The 25620-nt window shown below is 40.0% G+C and overlaps 1 protein-coding gene and 1 long non-coding RNA gene across 7 annotated transcripts in view; one reads left to right on the plus strand and one right to left on the minus strand.

Moving 5' to 3' along the window:
* Nucleotides 1-467: 467 nt before the first annotated feature.
* LOC135175260 (uncharacterized) lies at nucleotides 468-11927 on the plus strand. Its single transcript, XR_010302305.1, has 5 exons — nucleotides 468-579; nucleotides 7349-7478; nucleotides 9764-9884; nucleotides 10758-10846; nucleotides 11343-11927. It is a non-coding gene; the product is annotated as an uncharacterized LOC135175260 (long non-coding RNA).
* Nucleotides 639-25620, minus strand: part of ALCAM (activated leukocyte cell adhesion molecule) — a 146816-nt gene continuing 121834 nt past the window's right edge. For 4 of the 6 annotated variants that reach the window (XM_064143152.1, XM_064143155.1, XM_064143157.1 and 1 more), the window contains 10 exons: nucleotides 23896-24025; nucleotides 18907-19019; nucleotides 17880-18015; nucleotides 17660-17793; nucleotides 16071-16203; nucleotides 14830-14868; nucleotides 14397-14514; nucleotides 12393-12449; nucleotides 5889-6001; nucleotides 639-3000 (listed from right to left, as the gene is read on the minus strand). In XM_064143152.1, the coding sequence (XP_063999222.1) occupies nucleotides 5914-6001; nucleotides 12393-12449; nucleotides 14397-14514; nucleotides 14830-14868; nucleotides 16071-16203; nucleotides 17660-17793; nucleotides 17880-18015; nucleotides 18907-19019; nucleotides 23896-24025 (948 nt within the window). In that variant the 3' untranslated portion in view covers nucleotides 639-3000; nucleotides 5889-5913. Of the gene's footprint in view, nucleotides 3001-5888; nucleotides 6002-12392; nucleotides 12450-13474; nucleotides 14303-14396; nucleotides 14515-14829; nucleotides 14869-16070; nucleotides 16204-17659; nucleotides 17794-17879; nucleotides 18016-18906; nucleotides 19020-23895; nucleotides 24026-25620 lie in introns of those variants that run through there. The other 2 variants (XM_064143154.1, XM_064143156.1) reach the window with 2 other exon arrangements.

The raw sequence follows: 25620 nt of genomic DNA on the forward strand, positions 1-25620 counted from the left end.
GTGAGCAGGGATTGTTTTTTCTTGGCCCGTGTAGCAAGCTGAAGAAACTGAACACCTGAGTGGTGTATAAAATGAAGTTTAGACTCGTAGGCTAATTAAGAAGAGATCTACCATCATCAAGTTTAACCTTCTACCCAACATCTCCACGACCACTAGACAAAACTAAATTTTTGAATCGCAGAATTGTTTTGGTTGGAAAAGCCCTTCAAAAATCAAGTCCAACTATAAATTTGACTTTTTTTTTTTCCCCACAAAGAAGAATCTTAGTAGGATGGATAGACAGAATCATAGAATCAACCAGGTTGGAAGAGACCTTCAAGATCATCTAGTCCAACCTATTCCCCAGCCAGTCAACTAGACCATGGCACTAAGTGCCTCATCGAGTCTTGGGGTCTCAAGTAAACACCGATGTGATCAGCTTTTGGAAGGCGTTCTCTAAGCACATGCTTATGTTTTCTAGGTCCTGACCCTCTGGTTCCTGAGAATGCCAATGGACCCACAGAGCTTCACGAGACTCTTCACCCCAGACTCCATGAGGCTCATTTGTAGGATCAGATTGAGACACAGCATGAGCTCCAGGTAAGTGCTTTTCTTCATGTTCGGATGTGTTTTTGTGAACTGAGATATCAGACAACACGTGAAGACATACTTCAGTTTTATTGTTGTTTAGGCATGGATAGAAACATTTAATTTTGCACTCTTGGTTCTTGAAATGTGCCCGTAGTGAACTTGGAGCGGTGAAAAAACCTAGCCCCTAGGACTGAAGATTTAAAGTGCATAGGAGATCTACCAGCATCCCAAAAGGCGAGGAGGTGTTGTCATTCCATTCTCGTAGTAGCTGTGGAAGGTGAAAGACTTTTTTCATCTTCTTCTCTCCCTTGTATTGCCCAGACAGCAGTATGAAAGTTTTCAGCCCTTCCCTATGCTTTCCCTTGTCTTTGGAAACTTCTTGTTTAACAACTTATTTATTTGTAGTGTCACTGACAAAGACAGGTTGCAGACTCCTTCCTAGGACCCTGTCACAACTTCCCCTGTTCAGAGTCACGGCCACCTCACGAGTTTAAGTGTTAGCAGTTGGCAGTGTTCTTGCACCAAAGAAAGAAAGGAAAAAAAAAAGATATATATTTTATATATAAAGTAACTTTTTTTGTGTGTTCAGGTTTTATTTTGGAAAAAACAGGTGTTTAAAAATTGCTTTTTTTAGAATTTTTTTAACAAAATTCTAAAAAGGAAAAAAAAATCACAATATTTACAGAGATAACAGAATGGCTTAGCCATGCAAAACAAATGACTTTGGTTCTTGATTTATTTTTCTTCTTTTTCCCCCATTTTACTTTGGTTTAAATATTGACCAAGATTATAATTGCCTATTTTTTTTTTTGGCCAAATAAACAGTAACAAATCAAAGATTAGAGGCAGATAACAGGATTGCCCTCTAATATTTTATACAGCATAGAGTTTATAGGACATCTTATGCATTTAATCCATGCCAATGCACTACAGGAAGCTTTTATTAAGACATCAGTCACTACTGCCCAGAGACATTTAACATTTTACAAATTTACAAGTAACAGTGTTTCCTTCTTCCCCCCTAAATAATGCAAAAGTGGCAGAATACTTTTCCTAAGGTCCATCTGTTTCACTTTATTTATTCCCTACCAGTCTATAAAAACTTAACTTTTGCCCTGGATATTTGTAAATGGAAACCTGATGTTCTGCTTACTCTACGTTTCTCTCCAACAAAGCTGCCTCTTCCTTCCTTCTCAAAACTCACCTTCTGCATAGAATAAAACTTCCCTCCCTTAAGCACAACTTTCTAAGGGCCATTTACCCTAAAAATGTTTTCTTACCAGTACCATTCTAAAAATTCCCTCGAGCATAAAATATGTTCTTATAAAGTTACAAACTTGAATGTAACTAAAGATACATAGACATTTAATTGTTACAGTTATATGTACTGTCTGATAAATTAGGTACCAGTTAAAAACACTAAAATTATCTCAAGGTGCATTCAATATCTGTAGCATAGTTAACAAAAACACACAAAAAATATATATATATATTTATATTTCTATTCTTGGGGGGGAAAAAAAATTGCAGCTTTGATATGACCGCTTTTAAAGGTTCCAAATTGTGAAATGAAGGTACAGTACTTTAAGGCAGCAGATAACAGAAAGGAATCAAAATTAATCCAGACTTCCAGTTCCTTTAGCCTAATTTTAACACGAAAGATGACTGATAACCTGTCAATAAAACATCTTGCTCTAGAGGAAAAGGACTGTTAGCCACTCTTTGTACACGGGCTAAAAAGTTTTCATTTTCACTCCCAGGCTTCTTCGTGGAAACTCTTATTCTCTTTCTGGCTGTTTAGCTTCGTGGGTTTTCTTTTTTCTCTCTTTAAAAATGTTCACTTTTATTAGCAGTTTCATTTTATTCATGTCACAGCTGTCACCTTTCCTCTTTCCTGTGATTTCAAAGAATGAAAAAAGGAGTTTGACATTTTTCCTTGAAGACAACTCTTACACTCTAGGTACTCGCTACAAAGCAGAGGCTTCACTGATAACAATCAGAATTAGACATGTACCTGCTCAAAAAGGGTGTCGTAAAAACAACTGAAATCAAACCATTACACTATACATCAGATTAACAGCAACTCCCAGAACAAAGCCTTACAGTGTATAAAAATAGCTACGTAAAAAATTTACATAAAAGGCAAAACAAAAAGAAATCTTCAGTGCAGACATTTACCAAAAAAAAAAAAAAGAAAAGGAAAATAAAAATGAAACCAGAACACGACACAGTGACCTATTATCATGGCTGTTGCCAAAATTAGTTCCTCTGGGGTTTATTGTAGCTTGAGATAATTTTGTCTGAAATCCTTTGAAAACTTGGTAGTAGGTATGGATCTGTTTAATACTTGAACCATGAATAGCTGTCACTTCTCTGTATATGTTTAAATACAATCCACGTTCATGCTTCAAATTGGTCTATATGTATTCTCTGAAAAGAGGGAAGATAAACAGCCAGTTAAACGTTTTAAAATGTTAATCAACATAATTACATACTATCTAACCATATCTAAGTCTAAACAGTCGTAGAAATAGTACTTTTATTCTGCTGTTCAATCACAGAATCACCACGGTTGGAAAAGACCTTTAAGATCATTAAATCCAACGATTATCTAACTCTGCCGGGGCCATTACTGCACCATATCCGTGAGCACCCTATCTAGATGGCCTTTAAATATCTTCAGGGAAGGTATTTATTTGTGATTCAACCACTTCCCTGGGCAGCCTGTTACAGTCTTTGAGAACCCTTCTGGTTCTCAAAGGCTGAATTTTTCCTCAGGTCTAACCTAAATCTCCCCTAGTATAACTTCAGACCACTTCCTCTTAGAATCATAGAATCAACCAGGTTGGAAGAGACCTCCAAGATCATCCAGTCCAACCTAGCACCCAGCCCTAACCAATCAACTAGACCATGGCACTAAGTGCCTCATCCAGTCTTCTCTTGTACTGTGACTTGTGACGAGACCAATGTGCACAATCCTACAACCTCCTTTCAGGGAGCTGTAAAGACCAGTGAGGCTCTCCTTTCATTCTCCTTTTCTTCAGATTAAACAACCTCAGCTGCTCCTCATGAGACTTGCTTTAAAGCCCCTTTCCCAGATTTTTTTGCCCTCAGACTGATTTGTTTTCTCCCCCAAGAAAATAATTCAACCATTTACAAAGAAAAGTTAAGGAAAACTGTATAATAACAATATAGCAACAGCAACAATGAAAACATTTATTTTTACAATGGAAAAAAAAACAACACCTTAAACACCACTACCAAAAACTTGGATTTATGGATAAGCTTTCCTTTATGGTTCTTCTTCCCCTCTAATCTGCTCTGGGGAGGCCTTGTCTGGAATACTGTGTCCAGTTATAGGCTCCCTAATTAAGGAAAGTACAGGGACTTGATGGAGAAGGCCTACAGAAGGGCTACAGTGATGCTAGAGGGAAGTGGAACATCTGTCCTGTCGTATGAGGACAGGAGAGAGTTGGGATATTTTTAGTTTGGAAAAGAGCAGACTGAGGGGACATCTCATCCATGATGATCTACACTTAAAGGGTGGGTGTCAACAGGGTGAGACCTGTCTTTTTTCAGTGCTGCCCAGTAACAGGACAAGAAGTGATGGGCACAAACTTGAACATAAGAAGGTCTATCTAAACATGAGGAGGAACTTCTTTAAGGGTGCTGGAGACCAAGAACAGCCTACCCAGAGAGGTGGTGGAGTCTCCATCTCTGCAGACCTTCAAAACCTGCCTGAATGTGTTCCTGTGTGATGTTCTCTAGATGAATCTGCCTTGGCAGGAGGGTTGGACTAGATGACATCAAGGTCTCTTTCAACCCCTACCTTACTGTGATCTACTGCTCTGATTAAAGAAAATAATTGAAGATTGCACAGCTGGCAGATAAGCTTATTTGAACTCCCATGTTCACTACATACCCTCAGCTAACTTCAGCTCTACCTGACCACCTCCGTACTGCAGAAAGTACCAGGTCCAGGAAACAAAAAAAGGTAACAAAACCAATCCCTAATTGTAAAGATTACAGAATTCCACACCCCCTCCCCCCGCAAGATTTCATTAGAAATGCTGGGCTTTTACACTGCCAATATTTTCAAGATCCAAATTTATTTTCCACTTTTAAAAATCCATTTGTAGGACCTAATTTTGGTATTCCAAATTCCCTCTTTGTAATGAATAGAACAGTGATACTGCTAACAAAGTGCATACAGCACTGCTCTATATCCTTAATATATATTATAAATACACCCCTTATATATGTTCCTTCTATATACCAAATTAACACTGTAGCTAGTGAATTCTAACTATTTAGTGCAAAAATAGTGCTTTGTATTTCAAAATGTTGGACAATACTAACATAGTGAAATGGTTATTAAGGAGAGTTGTCTTTACTGAGTATTTAAAAATCAAAATATTAGATGTGTAATTCCATTTGCACACTTCCCCCCCCAGCTGAACACTTGATAGTCTCATTTTTTAAGAGCAGTTGATGATTAACTCAAACTTCAATACTGTTAGCTGGTTTCCACACTGTTGTGCTACCACAGTATTGATTGAGAATGGCCCCAGGTGGTCAAATAGTCTAAACCCTTATTTTTTGGGTATTGAAGGGAGGGATGCAGCAGTAGTGTATACAAATAAGAACAGTGGGTGGTGCTATTGGTGCTCTGTAGTGCTCCTTTCAAGTTCTGATTAACTAATTCCTAATTACTCTAATTCCTGACTAAGTAATTTCTCTAACTTTCTGCATCTTCCTCGTTATGTACAGGGTGTTTATTTTATACGTATCCTACTTGGGAGACGTTTTCAGACCTGTTGTATTGTTACTAACTTAATACACAGTGTCTCCTTCCAGGATAACAACATGAGTACATCAAATTGGGAGTAAAAGTTCTAGGGCAAGTTTCGTAACTGCAGTGATGATAAATAAAGCTGAGCAAAGACTTCAGAAGCTTTCAGTATGGAAAGAAGGCTCCCCTGTGAACATTCAAAGTTGTAACTTAAAACCCTATACCTAAACATAATTTTCCTATACACACACACCTACACCAGAGTAACAGATTATACCAAGTTACATTTCTCCAAGGATGTAGATTAAAATAAAGCCAAGGACTAAGTTATGCCTAAATGTTAGGCTTCTTTAATATATGTCTATGAAGATATGAATTCCTAACTGGCCACAGGCTGTGTCTGTTTGTCCTAGTGTTACTCAGCTCAAAACCTAACCTCTGAAAGCTGAGCAACAGAGCCCATGCTGCCAGACACAGACTGCTAGGGAGAAATGGTAGACAACAAGCTGCAGTATGAAATGCTTACCTGAAATGACGACTGAGATAGTTTCTTAAGTTTCAGATTTATGATTGTTTTCTTCTAGTTTTTTGTTTTCTTCTATATTTCCAAGATCTTTGTCTACATGTTTTGATGCTGTCCTATAATGAAAGAAGGAGGTCACTTTTGCATGTCCACAGCATTTTCTTCCATCCTCACACCAATGGCACTGTCTCCTTCCCTCTCAGGAAAACAGAAAACTCTTACAGTTGTGTTCTGAGCAGAGCAGTAGGCTTGCATGTCTTTGTGAACAGGCCAATAGCACCACTTTCCCCACTGGTGTTAATTGCACAGAGAGTATTGTAGTAAGGTGGGGGTTGGTCTCTTCCCTCTAGCATCAGGTGATAAAATTAGAGGAAATGGCCTGAAATTGTGCCAGGGAGGTTTGGGTTGGATAATAGGAAAAATGTCTTTGCTGCAAGAGTGGTCAGGCATTGGAAGAGGCTGCCCAGGGAGGTGGTGGAGTCACCATCCCTAGAGATGTTCAAGAAACGTGTGGACTTGGTTTAGTGGCCAGAGTGGTGTTAGGTGGATGGTCAGACTGGATCTTAGAGGTCCATCCCAACCAAAAAACAGTTCTGTGATTGCAGTAGGGCTGTGTATGTCTGATTTACTTCTTGAGGAATGTGGTATTAATCTGAAATAGCAAACATTTGGTAAGGTTAAAGCAGTTGTGCAGATCCATGTGTTTCTTGACAAATATACGTGTATAGCTCTTTCCAGTAACCAAGAGTTTCGTTCAGGTGTACTGAAACGTTACAAGTGTGGCTAAGATCTCTTGATCAACGTTGCTACTTTTTTGTCTACTTGTAGTAATTGACTTTCAGAGCCTGTGCCAAACAGAAGCTCTTTAACTGTGAAGAAATGAATTAAAATTCTGGGAACACCAAAACAAACAAACAAGCAAACAAACAAAAGCCATCACCAAACAGCCAATCTCCACTTTGCCTTCACAGAATCACAGAATGGTCTGGGTTAGAAGCGATCTTTAATATCATCTAGTTCCAACAAGGGGAGGGACACTTTCCACTAGACCAGTTTGCTCAAGGCCTTCTTGAACTGTGCTAGTTGCAACTGACAAGCTTTGTAAAAAAATCTGGGGTAATGACTGTGTAAATGTTTGAGGGGGAGGGAAAAGAAAAAGAGGTATTGGCTCGTTTGAAAAGAGAAGGTCTTCCTTCAGACAAGTAGAGGAGATGAATTAATGAGTTAAGTGCCTAGTTTAGCTTAGCACAATAAACCCACTAAGCCATTCATTTAATACGTGAGAAGCCTCCCCTGTCTGCCAAGGTGAAAGATTCCTGCAGCACTCTGATAACATTTTGAAGGCCACAATTTTTAAAATGTAAATGGGCAAATGTGTTTGAGTGGGACAAAGTCAAATCCCTTGTGTCAGAGCAGATTATTGTATATGCATTTTCTCTGAGGATAATTTGTTTCCCTTACAGAAGAGTTAACATCTGTTGTGACAGATTCATGCATACGCTCACCCGTGCTTCAGAGTAAAGACCCAGAGTGACACTGACTTGCAAAGTAACAGTGAAGACACAGGTTACCAAGATCGTGTGGCATGTGCAGGTATGTACCTCCCAAAACCTCACAGGTTTGCTAATGGAGTGTTTCTCTGCACATCCTCCATCTGAGCAAAGGCTGCTAGTAGTGGCTGAGCATCCTGTGTGTGCCCTGAGCTGATGTAGCCTTGAATGGTACTGTCACAGATTTGCACGTTGGGTTGGAAGAGACTCTCAAAGGTCACCTTGTCCAACCCCATGCAGTGAGCAGGGACATCTCCAACTAGATCAGGCTGCCCAGGAACACATCAAGTCTGCTTTCAAGTACCTCCAGGGATGGGGCCTCAACCACATCCTTGGGCAACCGGTTTCAGTATTTCACTACCCTCATTGAGAAGAACTTCCTCCTAATGTCCAACCTAAATCTACTCTGCTCCAGTTTCAAACTGCTGCCCCTCCTCCTATTGCTGCAAGGCCTTCTAAACAATCCCTTCCCAGCATTTCTGTAGGTCCCTTTCAGATATTGAAATATAGTTATAAGTGAAGACAGTACAGTTGAATCCCTGTCTCAGAAGTGTGTCTGAAGGGGTGCAAATGCACCTATTCTGCTGAAATGCTGGGAAGTAGGCTTTGAGGTGGAGTGCCAGGGAGACATGGGATTCTAGATTCCAAATCCCATAGATTGCACTAATGAACATTAATAAGTTCTTCACAATGATGGCAGTGAAATTCTACAACAGCTTGCCCAGAGATGTGGTGAGGCTCCACCTCTGGAAAACATTCAAGGTTAAACTTGATGGGGCCCTGAGCAACCTGATCTTGTTAGAGATGTCCCTGCTCACTGCAGGAGGGTTGGACAAGATGACTTTTGGGGATCCTTTCCAATATGATGCATTCTGCGATTCTATGAATGGGATCATTCTAAAACCTTTTTACTTGTAGAGCAGGTTATTCATTGAGTAGCTTAGACTTTTACTGCTTTAAAGCTGCATTTACCTTTTGCTACCGGTTTTAGAGCTCCTGTTCAATTTCTGTGGCTAACTGGAGAGTTTTTTGTGCTGAAAAAACTACTTACTGCTTCACAAAGTAACTTGTTATATAGTGGCAAATTTGTGCAGCAACTTTCAGGTTTTGAAGACCAGAAAAAAGTAGAAAGTGTGATGTGTGTAGAAGGATGTTAGATGCAAAGAAGAAGAACATGCAGTGTTTTAGTAGAGACTGGCTTTCTTTCATTCATCTCTCAAACAAATCCCTTTTAAAAAAAAATTAAAATCAAACTTAAAAATTTGATTTAGGTAGAGCACAAGATTTGGCTTGGTAGGTGGCTAACGACTCCTTACCTTAAGTCTTATTAAATAAGCACCTCCCCTATGGGGACAGGCTGAGAGAGCTGAGTCTGTTCATCCTGGAGAAAAGGCAGCTCTGGGGAGACCTTAGAACAGCCTTCTGGTATCTGAAGGGGGCCTACAGGAAAGCTGGGGAGAGACTTGTGACAAGGGCTTGTTGTGATAGGATGATGGGGATTGGAGTCAATCTTTGAGGAGAGTAGATTTAGACTGGATATTGGGAAGAAATTCTTGACAGTGAGGGTGGTGAGACACTGGAATGGGCTGCTCAGAGAGGTTGAGGATGCGTGAACATGTTCAAGGCCAGGTTGGACAGGGCCTTGAGCAGTCTCATCTAGTGAAAGGTGGCAGGCGGGTTGAAACTAGGTGATCTTTAAGGTCCCTTCCAACCCAAACCATTCAATACATCTATGAAAACTGCAGACAGTCGGGAAAGAGATGAAAAGCTGTAACAATCTGAGCTTTGCTGAAATGAGTTTGCTGTAGTGAAATGCCAAGTGTTTTGGCAGGAGGGCTAGACTCAATGATCTCCACAAGATCCTTTCCAACCTCTACTATTCTGCCATTCTATGAGTTGGAGGTGAGAAAGCAGTATCATGCAGGTCTGCACTCATCTAACCACTTCTGCCTGCTCTTGGAGACAAGAGAGTTGGTCTAGTGGATTGACTACTGGCATAGCTCAGTGCGAGTCTTTGTTTTTTTGGCCTCGTATCAAGAGTTTTACAGTGCCCAAACAGGCTGAATCCACATGACCTGACACTTAACAGTGGAAGGAGCGGTAACTAGCATTCCTAGTCTTTGATTAGGTTAAAAATATTCAGTGACTAAAGCTGGAAGACCCTGCAATGCGATCAGGTTTTGATTTTTAAAGTGTTCTATTTTAGTTCTGCATTCAGTTAAAGAGCTCCCCTCGCTAAATGTCACCTCTGTTTTGCTAAAGACAAAATGAGTGGAAAAGGGGGAGATTTAAAAGGCAGCACACTGACTTTGAACTCTGGTTTTGCAGGATGGCATATACTCCTTGCTTGAAATGAAAGCAGCAGCGCTCTTTCGTGTCTGGACAATGAGCTGGATTTAGATTCTCAGCGTCTGTGACTGAAATCCTGTGATTTAACACTGGTGTCTTGGTAAGCTTGCTGAATTTTGGTGGTGTTTGTTCCCCAAATACTGGTAATCTGGGCAGAATCGCCACCTCAGCACACACACACACACTGCTGTTGCCTTTTTCAGTGTTCTCTAAATAATGTTATTAAGACACACCAGAGTAATTCTGCACTGAGCTGCAGCAGCGTGATCCATTGGCAGAACCCTGCCAACAGCACAGCAATAGCAGACCCTGGCATGGCACCAATCCTCAGGGCTCGACAGACGTGGTCTGGGTTTGTAACAGAGAAATGCCTCAAAACATGGCTTCCATTGCTGCCTGAGGTGACTTGAGGCACAGGACAAATGGTCTTTTGCCAGCTTAACATCCAACAAGAGCCCCTGAGTTGTTTTTTGTACATTACTTCTGTCACCTTGCTCCATTTGCCACTAAAAACATGACTTTTGATGCCATCTGAGCAGCTGGGCAGCATGGACAGAAATACTTGCTAAGGATTTGCTAAAAAGGACAGAACAGTCCACTTCTGCCCAGGCCATCTCAAACACAGTATCTACAGCCCCACAAAGTCCACAGCTTAGCATGCTCTGAACATACTGCTCAAAAGATTGAGAAGTTGGTTGTATGGATGCCCCCACCCTGGAGGTGTTCAAGTACAGGCTGGACAGGGCCTTGAGCAGCCTGGTCTAGCAGAAGGTGTCTCTGCCTATGGCAGTGGAGTTGGAACTAGATAAGCTTTAAGGTCCTCTTCCAATCTACACCATTCTACGAACATGAGACTGCTTGTTCAGATCAACACTTTGTTTTAATTTAAAATCAATTTGTAAGTCATGGATCACTCCAAACTCTTGCTAAAATTATGACTCCTATTTTACATTTATCTATGCTTGCCTTTCAGGAAAATAATCATCCTCAGGGAATCCTAATCAAACTCTGTAAGAAGAAACAATGTAAGGATTTCAGTCTCCTCTGAAGCATATTTATGTGGTAAGGTGCTGTTATTTTCATGGATTTTGTTTAATCTTCATAGTATTGTTTTTAATATAAAGATCATTTTCCATCTCAATTGCTTTGCATGCTGTGGAGTGAATATTAAATATTAATGACTGAATATTAAATATTAAATACTGAAGCTGGTAAAGGGGAGATTCAGACATGGTATTAGAAAGAAATTCCTCATAATGAGGGTGGTGAGACACTGGCACGGGTTGCCCAGGGAGGTTGTGGCTGCTCCCTCCCTGGAGGTGTTCAAGGCCAGGTTGGATGAGGTCTCAAGCAAGCTGGTCTAATGGGAAGTGTCCCTGCCCAGGGCAGGAGGGTTGGAACTAGATGATCTTTAAGGTCCCTTCCAAACCATTCTTGCTTTCCACTCAATCTAATTATTTTCCTGTGTCAATCAGTAGGGGAAAAAAGCAAGCATTAGAAAGCCATTCTAGCCATCCAGAAATGAATGACTGTTTCCTAATTTGTGTCACTTCTGTAGGAGATTAATGCCATGAACTAGACACTTTCAGAGAAGTCTTTTCTCTGGAAGGGAACTACAGGATAAACAACCCAAGTGCTGGTTCTTGTTCTGAACATAGAGCAATTTTCCTGCATCTTTGGCCTGCCACGTTTGGATTCATGTCTTTATGTCCTATACGGTATCAGAAAAAGCAGATCACAACAGTTCTAAGTGTTCATTTTCAGAGACACTAATAACAGCCTTGATTGCTGTGACCTAAGAAGAATTTCAAGAGCTTGGTGTGCTCTGAGTATGAACAATCTTATGACTGCTGCAGTGCTTCAGTTTGCCAAGCTGAATTTTCCTTCACTGAATTTTAAACCACTTTAACCTTGATCTAGCCCAATGTGAGGTAAGATTTGCGCACTTCCAAAACTAAGGAAGCAAAAATGGGACAAAGATCCAATCTGCATGCAAAACTCCCATGCCTAGGGAAGCCAGGGCTACCAGCTGCTACATGCATTGTTTTCTTTCTAAGTTTTTAACATGGTGACATTTTGGTGACAGTGAAATATGGAAAAACATAGGAAAAATTTAATTGGCTTTCTGGCAAGTTGAAAATTTCATGTATGAACATCTTACTGAAGTTGGATGTCTCAGAATTGCTCCACTGAGGTCTGACATAAGCATTTTAGCAAGATTCTGAAGTTTGTGCTAACTTCATGTTCTGCTCATTGCAAACTGCAAAAAGGAGAAACCTGCAGAAAACAAGTCTTTGGCCTTCTGCTCAGATGAAGGAGAAACATGGCATGCTAGGGTAGGGGTAGCCTCAACTCTGTTTGCAGGATTTGGAATACAGATGAGCTCCCGATTTATGTGATAACATTCATAGCGAAAAGAACATGTGGCGACAATCAGCTCTTGCATCAAGTGGAACTGAGGCAGTGAAATAACTATTTAAAAGTGATTTATTGTGAATAGATTCCAAGGCTACAAGTATAACTCCTGCTTAGTGTGGATGACAAGACAATAGAAGATTATACAAAGCACAACACCAATAATGAAAATAAAAAGTAATGTTTTTCTTGCCTCGGCAGACTTGAAAAGTTCTGTGCTGCTGCCTTCTCACACTTCCCTTTGGCGTCACTTGGGGGATAGAGATTAGGTGAGTTACTGGTCAAGGGTGGGTTCATAAAAAATAATTACCAACTGTTGGTCTGGATGGAGGTGGAGGGGCTGAGAATCAGACACAGGTTGTGTCTGGAGGTGTAAGGTGGTTTGTTTTTTGCAATGCCTAATTTTTAAGGTACAATTCATACAGAAACTGTTGCCAGAATAAGCGCTGACACTCTGCTTGCTCTTGCAAGTACAGCGTGCAGAAAGGGAGCATAACAGATCAACTGAAATACATGCAAAGAACAGGAGATTGTCAGTGATGATGCAACAATTAAGGGTTTTTAGAGGCCAGCAACCATGTATTAAATATAGAGGCATACTTATTTAACTATAAAGGGATTTTAATTTTGCTCCCAGTGAATCAATTCTAGCTCTAGCAAATTCTCACTCTAAGCTTGTGGAAGAGTAGTTGAGCATGAGGGAAAAGAAGTGTTATCTACTTAAATGTCATAAACTATGTTGAAGAAAAAGAAATTACCTTAAATCACAAAGTCTCAGCAAAGGACATGCTGGATTTTATGATTCTTATTAATTCTCCCCACCTAATGGTAGCCAAACCACTCCTTCCAAAAAGCCCCCAAAACCACAACAGAACAACAAACTCAAAGTACTAAATCACAGTCTCACAAATCCTCATTCTTCTCTTCAAAAAAGAAAGAAAAAAGAAAATGATTAAAGATATTACCACACTAGAAGTGTGGGAGGAGGACCTCAACACTATTATTGCTTTTTACTTTCTACCAAAAAAGGCACAAGCTTGGAAAAAACTCATTTTTTTTTCAACCTGTATAATATCTGAATGTGGTTCTGTGCTTGGGTAATAGATGATATTATATTCTATACTTGGGAAACTTCCAAAACTTGCTTAATTATGGCTGGAGTAAAATGCTTATTTATTATCCAAAAAAGAGAGGACTTTTGAGCAGATGGAGAATTCCCTCTTGTACTTTCACATCAATGAAAACACACTTGTTCATAGTAAAATCCCACTGGTATGTTTTAGATCTCATTTGATCTAATTTTAATAAAAGGTCATAAAAAGAATAGCTGAATTTTGAGATTTGCTTTTATACTTGTACTAATTTGTGCATGTTACAAAATAGCTACCTTAATCTTTCCTGTTAAGAAGCAGCTTGTAGGAACCCTTCAGGGAGCAAGCCTGCCTTCAGCTCTTCCTGGAAACAAATGTATGGGCTAAGGCCAAATGGCATGGAGTCATGGCCATCTTTAAGAGGATGGAGAACCAGGATTACTATCATCTACTACTAGATGATTGCCATAACCCAATTTACTTTCTACAGTGTAATAAGAACGAACCTTTAAAGCAAATAGGTCTCACTGGCAAATCCTGTTCTATGCCCAGGGTGGCTAAACCATTGATTTAGATGATAACTTCTAGATTTTCTGCAATACAAGGACTGTCTTTACCAATTCACTTCAGAGATCTTTAAGTGTACATACACAAATGAATTAAGATCTCTCTCTTCTCCCTGAGATGGTTTAGACTTATCTGTAATTTATTCCATTTTCCAGGCAAGCAAGCAAGCAATCCAACTTATAAAGACAATTTCTAGTATCAGGAAAACCATGCGGTGGCAACATCCCATAATTAAGTAAGTAGCAGGAACTGTATTTAAATGCAGGATTAAGCAGAAAATTGGCTCTTCAGGAAAGCAAACTTTGTGATAGTCTAAGAAAAGTCTCAGAACTCCACATCAAGGAGGCAAGCCCTGTTAGGACAAGCTGATCAGAGGAACCACATTTCCTTTCCTATTAAATGCGTCAACTCTGCACAACTTATCCACACTCAGAGCACTGCAATGCTGCGGGAAGGAAAGCAGGTAAACATGCATTTCTGCTGAACAATATCTTTTTAGTTGTGTTCAATTAAGTATCCAGTTTTTCAGAAAGTCTTACTTTGATTTCTTCATGTAGAGCCAGTAGACAACACCTGCAACCAGAGCAACCAGCAGAAGACCGACTACAATCCCCACTATTAGCTTTGCCTGGTCATTAACCTTTTCGCTGTTGTCATCTGGAGCAAAGAAGAGAAGTTAATGAGGTGAGCTATAGCAAAACAAAGCATTGCATAATTTCTAAAGAACTCCCATCAGAAACAAAAAAAGGGGTCAGAAAGTAGAAATTTAGTGCACTAGGTCCCGTTGTCTTGAAGTCTTGTTCTTAAAACCACTTTTAAAGCATCAAAAAAGTTTGATTCTTAGTCAATCTTAGTACCAGCTACTTTGAACCAAGACCAGCTCTGAGGGACTGTGGAGATTTTTCATTGGCACTAGATAGGTCTTGAACTGAATTAACAAAAAGGGATATGGAGACAGAAAATTGTACATACCATTTCTATCTTCTGGTTCATCGTACTCTGGAATACTTACTGAAATGAGAAACGTTGACATTACTTTAAGGACAAAATGTGTGAAGATCACCTTTAATTGCCTATTTACAGCAATGACAGAGACACTGACACTTACTGCAGCGTTTGCCAAGCAACAAGGTAATTAATCTTAGGGAATCCTAAGAATGATTTAGGTTAGAAAAGACCTCTGAGCCCAACTGTTGACCTAACACCACCATGGCCATTAAGCCATGTCCCAGAGTGCCACATCCATGTATTTCTTAAAAACCTCCAGGGAAGGTGACCATCTTTAAGCAGGTCTTTCCTTTGTAGTTTTAACATATCCAATTGAGGAACCCTATTCAAAACCTCTAATACTCCAATCTCAGAAGCATTTCTGAGTATTTCTGTGCTACCCTTCCACAAATTGCAGTTTCTCACCAACTTTCATCACTGAAAAGTAACATTTGATTACAGCCCAGTATAGATGACTTCTTTACTTAACTAGATGATCCTTGAGGTCCCTTCCAGCCCTCACAATTCTATAATTCTGACTCTATGCCAGTAAAAAATGGAGTTTGGAGACTAAAAGATCAGGTTTAGTGATGAATAAAGACTTTTGTCTTGTAATAAGGTATCATTGTGCAATACTTTTATACTATTGTGCTGTAGTATTTCATTATGATATTCATTTTTGTAAGTAATCACAGAATGCCAGGTTGGAATGGACCTTAAGGATCATCTGGTCCAACCTGTTTAGGTAATACTGAAGTTGGAAGGAGCTGGCCCAGCACCCTGTCAAGCTAAGTCTTCAAACTGATCAATGTAAGGGAACTCACTGCTTCCACTGGGAGATGATTCCAGTGTCTAACTGTTCTCACGGTGGAATTGCTTTCATCTGGAGCCCAACTGGAATCTCCCCAGGAGTAACTCATACCCATTATCCCTTCTTTTTTCCATGGCACTCCTTGTAAAAAGGAGAGTCTCCATCCTCCTGGTAGCCACCCTTGGTGTACTGGAACATGGTAATAATGTATTGCCTACATGAGATAACTAGCCAAGGAAGTCACGAAGACTAAGTCCAGAAAGCTATTCAAGGCACTACTGATCTAAGTGGTTTTACAATTGCTTGACTCAAGACAAAAAGGTTTGGTACCTTATCATCAACACTGTATGAGTGTGAAGTGTGGGTACTTTCTGTGAAACTATGACTTTAAGGAAATAAGTCTTTAAACACTCACTAGCAGAGACATTCAGGGAGGTGACAGTCCTTTCTAGCTCATTTTCGGCAATGCAAGTTAAAGTCACATTTTCCTCAGGAGCAATGACAATTTTACTGGAAAATCTTCCATTAACATATTTGGTCTCCTCTGTCTGAAAAGGTACAAAAAGGAAAATCAGTGCCCTTGAAAAAAAATGCAAAGAAAACCAGATGCATTACCTCAATTACACCTTGAAAATATCCAAGGAGAAATAACTCACAACTACTGTTTCAGTTTTCCAACCCATAACAAAAGAAGTAATGCATTCTTATATCAAATGGCAATGTGAATGTTTGCAATACTGGCCAAGATACCCATCTGTAGCTACATTTTATATTATGTGTGCTGTAAGATTGCTGATTAAGATGCATTTTTTGGGGAAAGTTGACCACAGTCTGCATTTGCTTTTGTTTTTTTTTTCAACTATTAAAACTTATTCCATGTGACAAAAACCTTAAAAACCCAAAACTAAACTCCTCAAGTCAAAACTAAACTCCTCAAGTCTCATTTATTTCTTTCCATCTTTTGAGGAAAATAATCACAGTTATGTTTTCCACTGAGTAGCTTTCCAAGTTGTTGCCACACCAAGTATTATTTCCCAAAGCTACACCTATTTACCAGTTCCTGCACAATACCTCTAGTAGCATTTGTACTGTAATAGTGATGTGAAGTTGCTCCTTAAATTTGCTGTACGTCCTTCACATCATTAACACAATACCCAGAGAAAATTATTTTCCATCATTGAATGGCTCCAAGACAATTCCTGCCCTACAGCCTCAAGTAAATAGACAAATTGGGACAGCTAGACATAATCTTTGTAGGACTAAAGGAGAAACTAAGGAAAATCAGATTGTACTTCCAGTCTTTTACTGCTGGTCTAAATGTCTTATTTTTCTTTCCTGCTGAGGCAAAAGTTGGCAGTGCTTTGCATGTGATTTGGTAATCAATATGAAAGTACTTCAGTTTGCTTACTTTCCAGGATTTGTTCCTGCTGCATATGGCCAGTCCTTATTTTCTCCCTACAATAACTGCATTATACCTCTATTTCCAGTGAGAAGCAGCACAAAAACTATAAAAATCAAGACAAAAAATGCAAATCCCATAAGGAACTACACTGACTGTATGTCCTAACTGTTACTTGCCACATTTCATTACATTTCCCCCAGTTACTGCCTACATCAAGCACCCATTTGCTTTCTAATGGAAGTTGTATAGTTCTGTCAGTATTTGTTAAATGCAGAGGGAAAAACCACATTACCCAGATAAAATGACTAAGTACCTTCATTTAAAAAAATCATCATATTCCATATGCAACCTTTTCCTTTTTCCTTCCAGATTTGGCTTGTAGCCATTGGATCTTCTGTGCCTCCACCTGCTCTGTTCAGAAATCATCTTCATCACCAGAAATCATCTATGTGAGTACCACATAGCTACAGCTTCCACTCCACTTTTCTCTTAGATAAATAAAATAGATTTACTTTCTTCACTCTTCCTACCTAGAAAATACCCCTTGATTTTAAGGAATGCACTATTTGCTGGTGAATAAAGCAGTAAGAAAAGATACTTGCTTTATTTATGATGCTTCCACTACCAGTAACTGTCCACTGCACTGCTGGTTTGGGGAAACCTTCCACGTGGCAGACAATTGTTTTGGACATTTTATTTGTGTTGGTTTTCTTTGTCATTTTGATTTGAGGTTTTCCTACAAGAACAATATTACAGTTAGTATCTTTTTTTTCCCCTCCAAACCAAGAGGTTATTAATAATTATAGCTATCTGGTCCCTTACCTTCCACAATAAGCTTAAGTGTCTTTCTTTTCTTTAACCCTTCAACTTCCTGCAGAGTAGTTTCACAGATGTAGTTTCCAGCATCTTGATACTGAAGACTTGAAAATGATGGACTTGTTTGCATTCTGGTATTGTCCTGATAAAGGAATGAGTTAATCTCTGTGAGTTCTAATTCAGAATACATTAACCTCTAAATTATAAATGTGAGTACAGACTTTTTCACATGCTTTGGTAGATTACAGCCTTATTTTTTAAGAGCTCCCCCAGTAATATCTACTTTTCAACAGCTGACAGCAACATGACAGCAGGAGAAGCTACTAGAAAGCTAGTAGAACTACTAGAGGTTTGTAAAAGCCACCTCCCTCCCGTCTTGAACAAGACATAGATGGAGTGAAGAAGTATTTCTGAGCTTTTCTAGTAGGCTAGCCAAACCCACGAGTGATACAAACTGTTTGATACAGACAGCTCTCCTCCAGGCCATGTTTAGGAGAGATCAACATACATATGCTACTAAAGAAGCATCAACTGTCGTTAGTTTTTGTTTCCAGTAGTGCAGGCTTGATTTAAATCCCCCACCTCTGGCAGCTACCTTTTTATGACCAGCCACTAAACACTAGTTGCTAGCATCTGATCTCTCAATCTGCCTTGTCCATTTTATTATGTTTACTGGAACCAAGACTAAGCTTGCCTCAGAAAACAATTAATGAATCCAAATTCCTCCAAACAGGCTTTCCTTCTTGGAGGGACCTGATTCTCAAAGTGTTTGGTAGATGTTATTTAAATGAAGTTACATTTCTGGCACTACCTCCCTGTAACTGATTTTCAGTCAGCAGCCTGAAGTCAGTAGCTCTCATTTAGGCCCTTCTGTAAGACTCATTTCAACAAAATTCTTTAGACAGTCCAATGAACTCCTTTTTTGTTTGCCTCCCTGCCTCCTTTCCCTCCCTCCCTCCCCTCCACTGAAGCAGCAGCAACAATATGAAGAGGTGAACACTCAGATGAAGTGTGAAGTAGACAAATTACTGACCTTTATCCAAAACACAGTTGCATTTCTACTCGAAGAAATCGTGCATGACACAGGCAGGGCCTCTCCAATCTGTTTAGTGACTTCTCCACTAGGAGTAAGCTGCAAATCCAAATCTGGGACAGAAACAACACTTGTCAGAAGTTAATCTCAGAAAGCCTGGCCTATTTCAAAGGCTCACCGAGTAAAGAAAATGTGACTAATTGTACTCATTGAATCCAAAATTTCATCTCTTCAGTAAAACCTAAGTCAATTTTACAAGCTAAGGGAGAAGAGAGAATTATTCTAAAAGAGGCACTGCAGAACATTCGTGGTTTTGCTGCAATTAGCGGCTAAATGGAAAAGCAAAAGCCACAGTAATCACTAGAAAAATGGATACATTTTATTTCACCTTGTACTGCTGAAAGAACAACAGAGGAGAAAGGAGAAGATGGAGGAGTGCTTCACATAGCAGTATGTGCAGCTTGAAAGGGGAAGCACAGGCTGCTATGGGCCAGGCAGAAATAAATCTTCAGAGGAGAACTCATGCAGATGGGGACAGATTTACCTAAAGAGTAAGAATGAAGGAGAGAAGGAGCAGGGGTAACTTTCTCAAATCTGATGAAACAAACTGATTTTCATCTGGAAGGGACGAGAATGGTTAACACAGGGTTCACGAGACATGATGCTGAAGGCAGGAAGAGGCTGAATCATAGGGTTCTGAGGCCCTTTGATATATTGCTTTTTGACTTGTAACTTCAAAAGCCATTTTTGTGTAACTTACTGTCTGAGCACTGCCTGACCTGTTTTTGGCTCCAAGGAAACAGGATTTGGTGAGAGCCACTAACAGAAAGATCAGGAAGCACTGCTCTAGGTTTTTCTTAGTGTATGGACTTGGTGGTCTGGTGATTCCTTACGTAAAAAAATCCAAACAACCAAAAAACAAAAAGCCACCCCAAACTTGCACAGAAAGAAAAGCAGAGTTTTGCCAAGCTAAACCTCTTTTGTTTCCCCTCGCCGTGCCTTGCTTGGAGCCAAATTGCCTGGTTGAAGCACTACCACAGATGCAGACACACACACGCATATGCACTCTTAAATGGCAAGCGCACACGATTTTGTCATGAATCTAGTCCTTGCTGGCAAAGAACTGCCAGCAGAGCATCCTTTTGGCTTTCAAGCAGAGTTTCAAAAAAGGCTTGAGGCAAGATCACAGTTGGTAGAGGAAAGGGAAAACAGTGTCTTTAAAAAAACAACCCCCCAAAACAAACAGTGAACTTACTTAGCTACTGGCCTCATTCAGTGGTTGTCCTGGGAACATCACTGTACTTAAAGGCAGAACTAGAGGGAACAACTAGGGTCTATTCTGCACTATGAATCTGTGTTATTATCTGTGTTAGGAGGTGAATGCCTTGTCCAAGAGGTCACAAGAACTGTGCTTTCATCTGTGTGTGAGTAAAGTGCAGCTCTTGCCAGAGAGACAAACTGGCATTTTGCTGCTGTATCCCTATGAGGACTTTTCCTCCTGTTTCTCCAAACTAACAATATTCTAGAGACCTTATCACTGCTTCCACAAGAAAAACAAATTATTACTAAGTGCTTGGTATTATTATTTATACTAATATTATCAACAGCAACAATATGACAGTATTTAGGCAGTGAGCATTTGTACAGAGCTGTTTCTCCTGAGCACATACTACTAAGGAAGATGGCTGGTTATATTTACCAAACAAAAAGCTAAGTTAATTTATTTTTTTCCTCTCAAGGTGACTCTCCTTCAACACATCTACTCAAACCTTTTGTTCTTAGAAGCAAGGTAACATCTCAAACCTGAGAGATCACCATAGACCATATGGGAGGGATTCCTCTCACAGGAACTCACTGAATTTTTGATGTTTATCTCAAGCAAGACAGAGCCCAGTGCAATTGTTCAACCCAGTTTTCCTCCACAGCAGCAGGCCTGGTACTCCTTCCACCATTTTTGGGGTTTAACTGAGACTACAAGCCCTCTTCCATTGGCTCGGGAAGATTTAAACTGTCAAGATAAACTGCATAGCTGGAGCAGTAGATCACAGAATGCCTTGAGTTGGAAGGGACCCCAAAGATCATCTATTTCCAAGGCCCCTGCCATGAAGAGGGATAACTTCCACCTAGACCAGGTTGCTCCAAGTCTCACTTGTAAGGTGATTTATGAGACGAAGTACAGCATTAAGCTCCTGTTTAAAAAGAAGGAACCCTGCATACAGCAACTTGATTTGGATTAGTAATTCTCTGTAGGGTCTACAAAGAAATATGATGTAGGTCCTTTTTACCTCTCTCAGCTTACACGCTCCATTAGCAAATAATCTGTTCCTGGTATGGAAGGGTGAGGGGAAAACATTTCTTGCACACAGAAAAATCTCAAAATTAGTTTTCCTTGCCCCTGCACAAAAACCTTTGTTGCAAGAATTTTCCATATATTTCCAGTTTGGCTGTGAAATGTTCTTCACAAATGAACATCAGGCACCCTTTTCGATATATGCTAGCTCTTCATGTGCTCTCACTTGAAGTCTTGCATTGATCTCAGTGCTGCCTTTGCATACCAAGTAGCACGGGGAAGAGACAAAGGGTGCTCTCTGCATCTATTACCACATCATGGGAGAGAGGTATGGAATTAATGTGGGGAAGACTGCAGCAAATAAACTGGGGTTTTAGTTTGGCTGGGGTTTTGCTTCTGGGGGGCCTGGTCATGTTTCTGGTTTGGCTGGAGGGCTTTGGTTCTGGGGCTTTCTGGTTTGGGGCAGGGAAATGGTGGTGTCTGTGTGTTTGGGGTGTTTTGGGGGTTGTTTTTATTCTAAGTGAAAAAGAAAATCTAAAGTACTAAGATTGGACATGAGGAAATGAAAAGATCAGACTCAAAATGAAGGCTTTTTCAGTGCAACAGCATAGACGGGGATATTCACCCATGTATGAAAAAGTAAGTAATAAAAGCAAAAGAGGGAGGAAAGGTAGGATTTGATAGGTATTAGTAAGTATTATTTGAAAGACAAAAAGTAATCACTGAGGCATAAAAAAATCTGAAGATCTAACACTAAAAATCATATAAGCATATTAGAAGGGAAAAGCACTAAAAATTACTGACTTCTACTGGAAAATTAATATAAAGTAAGCAATTGAAAGATGAAGGAAGAGTATTATAACACTTCTAAGAGTCTGAGAAAGCTATAAAAGGAGTTTTCCTTGAAGAAAACATGCTGCAGAAAAGCTTTAGATCAGCATAAGGCAAGCCACCTAAGGAGCTTAAAGACAGAGCACAGTCTGGGCATTCACGAATAACTGAACTACTTCAGGCCACTGCACCTCACCTTAAAGACTTGGTTGCAGGTAAAGGTGTTTAAAAAAAGCCAAACATACCAAAATGAACGCTAAGTGAAGTAAAGCAGTAGGGTACCAGTGTAGCTATGAGTTCTGAGTAGCTGCCAACACTGAAAAGGTTTCTGTCAAGAAAATCTATGTTTCTCTCACATAGTAAACCTCTTCTGACACAAAGAGATGGGAAAACTGGATTGTTATAAATAACTTGGAGCTGAGGAAGCCATTCTTTAACTATTTGAGGAACTACAAGCAGATGTGCAATCCACTTGGAGTAAAACACAAGGGTCAGTTGTACCATAGCAAACTATATTTGAGATGGGGCAGCCAGTGGCATAGTACAGAGCTCTCTTCAGCTCTTACATAGCCTGACTCTTGGCAAAGAGAAAGGGCAAGGAGAAGAACAGATGACCTTATTAAATGCCAAATATTCATTAAGTGAAGTAGTGTAATTATTCCTGTATGGATGTATTCTGCATGCATTGTACCTCTTCCAAAAGAAAAATAACTATCAGAACCAAGCATACTAACATGAAGTTTCTATTTATGTGTCTGTGAGAGCCTTTAAACTTCTTTATCCATCACGTCTCTCTCAACTTGTAAAACTATTTAGAGATGTTTACGTTACTGGGAAGATTACAGCCCAGCAATAGTTTTAGAGGAAACCTAGTGCCATTGGCTTGAGTCTCTGCTCACAGCCTGAGCTACAGCAAAGTCTGAATGAGTTTCTGCTCTTGTTTCCTCACATAAAGAGATGAAAAGCAGCCACTTCTTCAATGGCTGAAGCAGTTCAATGGCTGCTTTTAAAGTGCTTCTGATAAAGTGTGAGTAAATACTCTAGGATCCAGCTAAAGAAACTTCACTGAGCTCTGAAGCTCTCCTGGTTCTCAGAAGTGGGAAAAAACCATCAACCTGCCTGATGTGAACAGAACAAATTCCTCAATCCCTTCTCTAGACTCCTCATACGTTGACCTCACAGAGGTTAAGATGAAAGGATAGCAGACTAATGTGAATTTAACTATGAGGAATGACCTTGAGTGACACCACTGTGGACCAGCTTGTGTCTTTCAGCACAATCTAAAGTACAGCCACAGCCAGAATCATTTGCCCTGTATCTCTTCACTTAAGTGAAATGAAGTACAAGAGCTTTCACTATCTGTGGTAGAGCAAAAATATTCATAGATACACGGAAGGGTTTGAGTTCAAAGGGACCTTGAAGATCATTTAGTTTCAACCCCTCCTGACACTGGCAGGGAAGCCTCTGACTAGACCAGGCTACTCCTGGCTCTGTCCAGCCTGGCCTTCAACACCTCCAGGGAGGGGGCATCCACAACCTCCCTGGGCAGCCTGTTGCAGTGTCTCACCACCCTCACTGTCAAGAATTTCTTCCTACTAGCCAGTCTAAATCTACCATCATACCATATACCATACAAAGCTTACAGAAAGTGACTATTTGTCTATGCCCATCAAGTGAGAAAAGTAAGGTTTCCAAACAGAAATCCATTAGAAAAGAATTAGAATTACCTGACACCAAACCAACTTCATCACTCAGTTATCCTGTAGGTTAACTGGACTGATATACCCAAGTCAAGCAGGGAGAGATCATCCCAGAAGATCCAAGGTAGGTTTCTGTCCTGACTAGGAGTACAAAATGCAGTGACTTACAGTGTACAGTAAGGGTGGTCGAGTCCATCATGCTTTTGTCAAGCAGAGAGCACTTGTATTCTCCTGTTGCATTTCGTCTCACATCTGTCATGATGTAAGTATCTGAGCTCCTTACACCTTCTGTTTCTCCCTGTGAATAGGAATCAAAATATTTATTATATATGGGCCTCCTAAGAATATTAATTGTTGTCATGGAACCACAGCATGCCAGGATGGAAGGATCACCTGGTACAACATTTCAGAATTCTCTTTATTACAAGGATGGTAAAATACTCCCAAGAGCATAAAAATCATAGAATTGGTTTGGTTAGAAATGACCTTTGGGATCGTCAAGTCCAACTGTCAACACCACCACAGCCATTAATCCATGTCCCTAAGTGCCATGCTAGCTATTAATAATGCTAAGCATTAGTATAGAAACATTGTATTAACAATGCTATAGCATCATGCTCCTGCATGACACTATAGTTTTAAAAAGCACCCATAATGAACAGCTTACTCTTTTAATTGAATTTTAAGAGAATATTAAAATACAAAAATGGAAAGGTTAACAGAAAGAAAGTGAAAGAAACAAAAGCCTGATGAGTCTCTGCATACATGTGCTGCACAGATCATAACAGCAAAACAAACTTTCCTGATATATTGAGGTGAGGAAACAAACTTCTCTGGGCAGCCTGTTCCTGTGCTCCACTCTTTCAATTAAAGAAGTTCCTCCTCATGTTTAGATGGAACTTCTTATGTTCAAGATTATGCCCATTACCCCTTGTCCTGTCACTGGGCACCACTGAAAAAAGACTGGTGCCATCCTCCTGACACTTGCCCCTTAAGTGTTGATCAACACTGATAAGATCTCCCTCAGTCTGCTCTTTTCCAGACTGAAATGTCCAAACTCTCTCAGGCTTTCCTCCTAAGAGAGATGTTCCAGTCCCTTCATCATCTTTGCAGCACTTTGCTGTACCCTTTCCAGCAGCTCCCTGTCCTTGAACTGGGGAGCTCAGAACTGGACACAATACTCTAGCTGTGGTCTCACCAGGCCAGCATAGTGGGGAAGGACTTTTCTTGATGCACCCCAATATCACCAATATTAAGATGGTATTGAAGGCTTTATTTTTTTCAGTCTCCATCTTATGCAGTTTTGTTCTACCCTTTCTCCTGTGCTGTCATCACTTGTTCTTTTTTTTGTGTTTTTATGTTACCAAAGAATCGATTAATTGAATAATAGAAATTGTACAAAGATTCATTTGTGAACCCCCCCTAAAAAAACAGAGGAATTAATTTCTTATACTTTCCCTGATAGATCTTCATGAAAGACACCTTTGACATCAAGTCAAACCACTCACCTAGAGCTCACAACCCCACTACTACTGCTAAGCCATCACCACTACATCACATCCCTCAACATCACATCCGTGACTCTTTGAGATACCTACAGGGACGGTGACTCTACTACCTCCCTGGGCAGCCTGTTCCAATGCTTGATGTCTTCTGTGAAGAAATTTTCCAAGTACCCAACCTAAATCTTAACTTCCAACTAAACATTCAACCTATCTTTGTCTCTTATGACAACAGGTGACAAGGTTTCATTCAGAATGATTAACTACTTTAGTCCAAACTACTTCTTATCAAAATAGCTGGAAATGGGAAATGATGCCTTAGCAGGTCCAAACCCAATCAATGTTTGTGTGGGTAGGGGTAGGCAGAAGTTATTTGGCCAGCTCAGGTGAG

This window comes from Pogoniulus pusillus, chromosome 5 (assembly GCF_015220805.1).
Source record: "Pogoniulus pusillus isolate bPogPus1 chromosome 5, bPogPus1.pri, whole genome shotgun sequence".
Lineage (NCBI taxonomy): Eukaryota > Metazoa > Chordata > Aves > Piciformes > Lybiidae > Pogoniulus > Pogoniulus pusillus.